Source organism: Camellia sinensis, chromosome 5 (assembly GCF_055761805.1).
Source record: "Camellia sinensis isolate YWXY chromosome 5, ASM5576180v1, whole genome shotgun sequence".
Taxonomy (NCBI): Eukaryota; Viridiplantae; Streptophyta; class Magnoliopsida; order Ericales; family Theaceae; genus Camellia; species Camellia sinensis.
In genome coordinates this window covers 119757692-119763741 of record NC_138965.1, presented here as the reverse complement: position 1 = coordinate 119763741, position 6050 = coordinate 119757692, and the positions used below count along the sequence as shown (strand labels likewise).

The following is a 6050-nucleotide window of genomic DNA, read 5'->3' as shown; positions in this document are numbered from 1 at the left end:
TGCATTATAGTCCCCTAGCACTAAGGACTTTCCAAGAATGTCATCAAAACAAATATAATACTTGATACAAAACTAGAGATAGTCATTCATGCTTGATCAATTACTTTTCCAAAGCAAAACAAAGCTTTATCAAAACTTTATAGCATAGCTTTATTAAAAATAGCACTCACATAGCTCTTCGGGTGTGGGGATTACAAGCAAGGATCCAAGGCCTACAAGCACATAATAAATCCCATTGAATGCATTTCAAGAAGACAAGAAGGGATGCTCAAAGATGGCTATGAAATGCATTCCTAAAACAAGCTTTGCATGAGGGTAAATGATCTCGGCATTCTTTCAAAACTAAGTCAAGACAAAGCAAAACATGTGCTGGGAGTTAAATCACTGTTTCTCATCTCGGGAAAACATGTTGGGCACCAACCAGGTCTTGGCTGAGGTCCCACACCTCTTGGCTGAGGTGTGGTCCCGATGACCACATTCAAGGAAATGAAATCGGGAAAATCTGGGTTTCCCTTCGAGGAACATGAAGAACATAAAGAACATGAATGCTAAAATCTTAACTTGTTATTACAAAATCTGAGATTACATGAAATGAGTTCGAAAACATGGACCTGGGTACCCATACTTGGAGGTTTCATGAAAACAAACACGAAAACATGGATCTTGATACAAACTTCCAGATCAAAACATGATTTTATTTCAAGAACACAAGAACATCATTTTCTCTTTCTAAAACAAGCTTTACATCAATGCATGGCTCATGAATAATGCTAGATCATGCAATGTGATTAGATGAACATGGAGAACAACAAGAGCAAATCAAGAATCTAACCTCAAAACACGGATCAAACGGTTTAGACTCTAAGGATTAAGCTTGGAAATCTACTTTTCTTTCAAGAACTCCTTCTTCCTCTTCCTAGAGCTTCTCTCTCTTCCTAGGACAAAGATACAACAAATGATATGTTTTTTCTACTGCCGGCTGACTTAACCCTCTGCTGGGATACGTGGCAACGGCTGGTTGGCTCTCCTCAAAAGGTGACTGACTGACAAGACAAGAGCATGACAAAGTGTATACAACAAGCAAGGTGACATGGGCACTCCGGCAGGTAATGATCTCGGGTTAGGATAAAGGCTGCAGCAAGTAAGGTCTCAATGATCTCGGCTAGGAAGGATAACACTTGGCCTAGCTGTGTCACACCTCGACCTAGATGTGCCACACCTCGGTCTAGGTCATTCTAGTCCCGGCACAAGGTCACTAGGTGCAAGGTTCAAGGATGTCGGATGCCTAGATGATAGCATCTCGGCCTAGATGATGCACATCTCGGCCTGGGTGATGCACACCTCGGCCTAGATGATGATATCTTGGCCAATATGCCAGGGCGAAGGTGGAGGTCAACCAAAATGGATTCCAAAATGGTCCTAGGTGTAAAAGGTTCAAAGGTGTGACCTAGGCTTAAGATGACCTCGGCTTAACACACACCAAGCGAGAAACAAAACATGCAAGCAACACTCAGATAAAACAAATCAAGGTCCGAAAAATACAAGTTTAAGCAAGACAAAGATCATGCAAATGCACGTGAGCATGACTAAGACAAAGTGATGGTTGTTACAAAAATGAAGTGAACATCATGGAATTTAAGATACTCATTATGCTCTTCTTTCTTTCAGTTATGTGCCTTTCAGATATAAGGTATCACTTGTCTGGTATATTGTACATGGATAATGTGTTTATATTAGGTTTTGGAAGGAAATCATTATTGGAGGCAATCATAAATGGAAAATATGTAATGGAGGGAAAAAGAAATAATAAACGAATTAGGAATAGAAAGGGAGGGGAAAAAAAATTGAGTTGGCTACCCAACCGATCGGCCGGACATCCTCTTTGTTTTGATGCACGCTACAGTGGAACGGTTGGAGCCGCTCGTATCAGATTGAGAAAATTACATTTTTTTTACTCAGATTTGGTGAAAATTTTACTGAACCGTTGGAGATGCTCTAAAATAAATAACATCATTTATGTGTGGTATGAGTAAAAATCTTATAGAATTTTACTATAGTTACTTGTAAGGCGTAATATATTTTTTTTCAAATGTCAAGCGATATCGATATAATTTCTTATTTTTTTACTTTTCAAATAGAATCTATTAAAATTTAGGGCAAATTACAGAAATAGTCCCTGTATTTTACCCCATGTGTCATTTTGGTCCCTAACATTTCCAATTACACGATTTAGCCCCTCAATTTAATGAAGTGTGTCAATTTCGTCCAATAATTGACGCCCATTTGAAATTTTGGACTGAAAGCCAGCACCTGCGTCTCATGTGCTCCCTCTAGCAATTACTGAGGGGCACGCTCGTCTTTTCACCTCAAACCCTAGTTACCTCCATCGTTCCTATACTTGCATCTTCCCCAAATCAGCAAGTCCATTCTCTCTATCTCTACACAATCGAATCATTTCTAGGGTTTTGAGTTACCAAAAAATTGTTTGATTGTAAATCTGCTAAAATTGGCGTGGATAGAGAAGAAAACGATTGACGATGTCAAAAGACGAACATGGCGATTGTGAGGATTGGTGATGAAATACCAGATTATGGTAAGCAAAAAAGTACTCTTTACCTTTTTTTTTGGTTTTGTATTTTGCTTTATTTTATCTGTTTACAAGTTGAAGCATTGGGTGGGTCAAAGAATCTACTTTTGCTTTGTTTTGCTTTTGTTTGAAAGTGACAAGGTGAATATATGTTTATACATTCACGCATGTCAACACATCTACACCGCTACACACTAACAAAAAAACAAATCAATATCTATTCTTGATGTATAGATAATGTGTTGTGGTCCCCCTTGTCCTGTATTGTTCATATAATAAATATGTCATCTTCTTTTTCAGATCTAAATAATGATTATTTCACTATCAAAATGCATCATGGTGGGGTTTTTAAGTCTTTAGTAAATAGGGCTTACGTAGGGGGGAAATTATCATTTTGGGACAACTGTGATGCTGACAAAATGAGGTTGACAGAGATAGGGGATATGGCTCAAAAGTTAGGTTATACTGAATTCATTTCATACTATTATCGAGTGCCTGGTAAGGACTTAAATTATGGATTAAGGCCACGTAGGAATGATAGTGATGTAATGGATATGGTGAAACGGGTGCATGTAAGTAGGATAATTGAAGTGTAATTAGAGCACATCCCTAATGATCAGTTGCTTGAGCTTGAAGAGTTTAATCATTTTCACCATGCATTAGTTGTGATTGAGGAAATTGGAAGTGGCACGAGTAATGTGGAGGGTGAGGGTGAGGATGAAAGGCAAAGTCATGATTCATCCAACTATTCTACAGATCTAGAGAACTTTGAGGATAGTGACTATGATTTCAATGAGGATGACATACTATTTGATGCTAATGTTGATAGGAATGTTGAATGAGGTGGGTTAGGGAGGTAGAAACATAATGCAGAAAGAGTTGAGGTACCTCATATTGACTGCCTAGAGCCTAATGCTACATCTGATGACCTCAAGAGCATTGATGAATATTTTGATGAAGAGGCTGGAAGTAACAAGGTTAGATACCCAGAGTTTAATTCAAACACAGATATGGCAGATCCAAAGTTCAAGGTTGGCATGGTTTTTGGCACTGCTAAAATATTGAAAGCTGTTGTTAAGGAGCATGGTATTAAGACTGGGAAGGCTATTAAGTTTGTCGAAAATGATAGCATGAGGGTTAGGGCCACCTGTCAGCCACTATGTAAATGGATGCTTTATGCATCCAAGATGCAAGGACAACCATCATTCCAGATAAAGACATATGTCCCCACTCACAATTGTGGCAGAATTTTTTATAATAGACAAGTGAATTCTACATGGCTGTCTAAGAAGTACTTGGGGACATTAAAGTCCAATCCATCTATTCCAGTGCAGTCATTCAAGCAAGCTGTGCAAAAGGAGCACAAGGTTGGGATATCTAGCAGCCAAGTGTATAGGACAAAGAGAAAAGCACAAGAATTGATAGAGGGAAGCCTCATGGAACAATATGCCAAGTTATGGGATTACTATGAAGAGATAAAAAGAACTAATCCAGGGACAACTATCATAGTCAAGGAAGATGATGAAGATGCAGAAAATGAAGAACATGAAATAGATGAAGGCAAGCCTAGGTTTCAAAGGATTTTTGTATGCTTTGGAAGTGTCAAGCAAGGTTTTCTAGCAGGATGTAGGCCATTCATTGGGATTGATGCCTGCCATTTGAAAGGGCCATACAAAGGACAACTGTTGTAAGCTGTTGGCTTGGATAGGAATAACAATAGCTATCCATTAGCATTTGCAGTTGTTGAAGGAGAAACAAAGAGTTCATGGAAATGGTTTTTTGAAATATTGTGTGAGTGGTTCAAAAGCAAGGAGTGACCTTCATGTCAGACATGCAAAAAGTAAATGCTTATTGGAAGTTTCATGCATTTATTTTTATTGTTTAGTTCATTTAATGTGTGTAACTTTTTTTTTCCCCTTACAAATGTAGGGATTGTGTCCAACACTTGTAGAGGTTGCACGCATAGCAGAGCATAGGTTCTACATCAGACATCTTTACACCAATTTCAAAGATAGCTTCAAGGGGGTGCATCTGAAGGACATTGTGTACAAAGTTGCAAAGGCTTCTTATGTTCAAGCATTTCAGGCTCATATGGAAGAGTTGAAGGAAGCTGATGAAGATGCATTCAATTGGTTAGTTGAAAAACCCCCAAGCACTTGGTCTAGATCTCATTTCACACCTATAGTTAAGTTTGATATGTTAGACAACAACATGTGTGAGAGCTTTAATAGCTTAACCCTAGATGCTAGAGGAAAAACCATAATCCCTTTATTAGAGGACATTAGGTGTATCTTGATGAAGAGGCTGCAGGTGAGAAGGGAAGTAATGAGGGCTTACCCAGGACCTATTTGTCCTAACATATAACAAGCATTGGAGAAAAGAAAAGAAGATGCAAGCAATTGTATTGCTATGTAGATAGGAGGTTTGAGGTACCAAATCAATTGCTTCAATGGCCAACAATTTGTAGTTGATTTGGGTGATTCAACCTGTTCATGCAGAAAGTGGGATCTAACTGGCATACCATGTTGTCATGCCATTTCAACCATATATGACAAACATGAGCAACCTGAAGATTATGTGGCTCATTGGTATAAGAAGGAGACATACTTGGCTAGCTATAAGCCAATGATATACCCAATAAATGGTTCTGAAATGTGGCCAAAGTCTGTGTTGCCTGGATTATTGCCTCCAAAAGTGAAGAAGCAACCTGGTAGGCCAAGAAAGTTGAGAAAAAGGCAAGCAGATGAGCCTAAGAATCCTTATAGGATGCATAGAGGAAACACAACAACTACATGTAGCTTGTGTGGTAAGCTTGGGCACAACAAAAGAGGATGCAAAGTCCAGCCTATTGCACCAAAGGTAACCCCTACACAATTTGTTACATCTTCATAAATTCAATTAATTCATTATGTGTCCTTCATACAATTAATTACTGATAATTTGCAGGTGACAAACAACTAGTCAAGCACCTAGAGAAGCAGTCAAGCACTCAGTAGTCAACCAAGAGACCAAGCAACCATGGAAGCCAGTAGTCAACAAGGCAGTAGAGTAAGCATTTCAGTAAGGCCTAAAGCAAGTGGTAGTCAACCAAGCTTCAACTTTAGAGCAGCATTGCAAGGAGTGAACATTAGGGGACCTCCACCAGGGTTCATTAGAACAAGCACATTCATTGAGCCAAACACATCTGCAGGTCCATATGGGGGTTCAAAGGGGAAAAAGTTTGTGACCTTGTCTTCACTACCAAAACATGGAAGCAATTAAATGTTGAAGGAGTAGTTACCTAATAGTAGACAACAGTTTGTTTTGTAGAATCTTATGCATTATGTTTTGTTGTATTTGGGCTTTTTATGTTTTGGTGGAACATGGTAATGTTTTGTTGGATTTGCCATTTTGGACCATGTTTGAAGTATTTGTTAATTGAAGTAATGTTTTGTTGGATTTGCCAACTGATTGGCCTCTTTGT

At 38.7% G+C, this 6050-nt stretch overlaps 1 protein-coding gene across 1 annotated transcript; it reads left to right on the top strand.

Moving 5' to 3' along the window:
- The first annotated feature begins 3597 nt into the window (after positions 1-3597).
- On the top strand, positions 3598-5583 carry LOC145791649 (uncharacterized). The gene is made up of 5 exons (XM_082872039.1): positions 3598-4173; positions 4328-4411; positions 4517-4897; positions 5003-5393; positions 5534-5583. Exons 1-5 carry the CDS (start codon positions 3598-3600, stop codon positions 5581-5583), a joined length of 1482 nt encoding a protein of 493 aa, XP_082728165.1.
- The last annotated feature ends 467 nt before the right edge of the window (positions 5584-6050 follow it).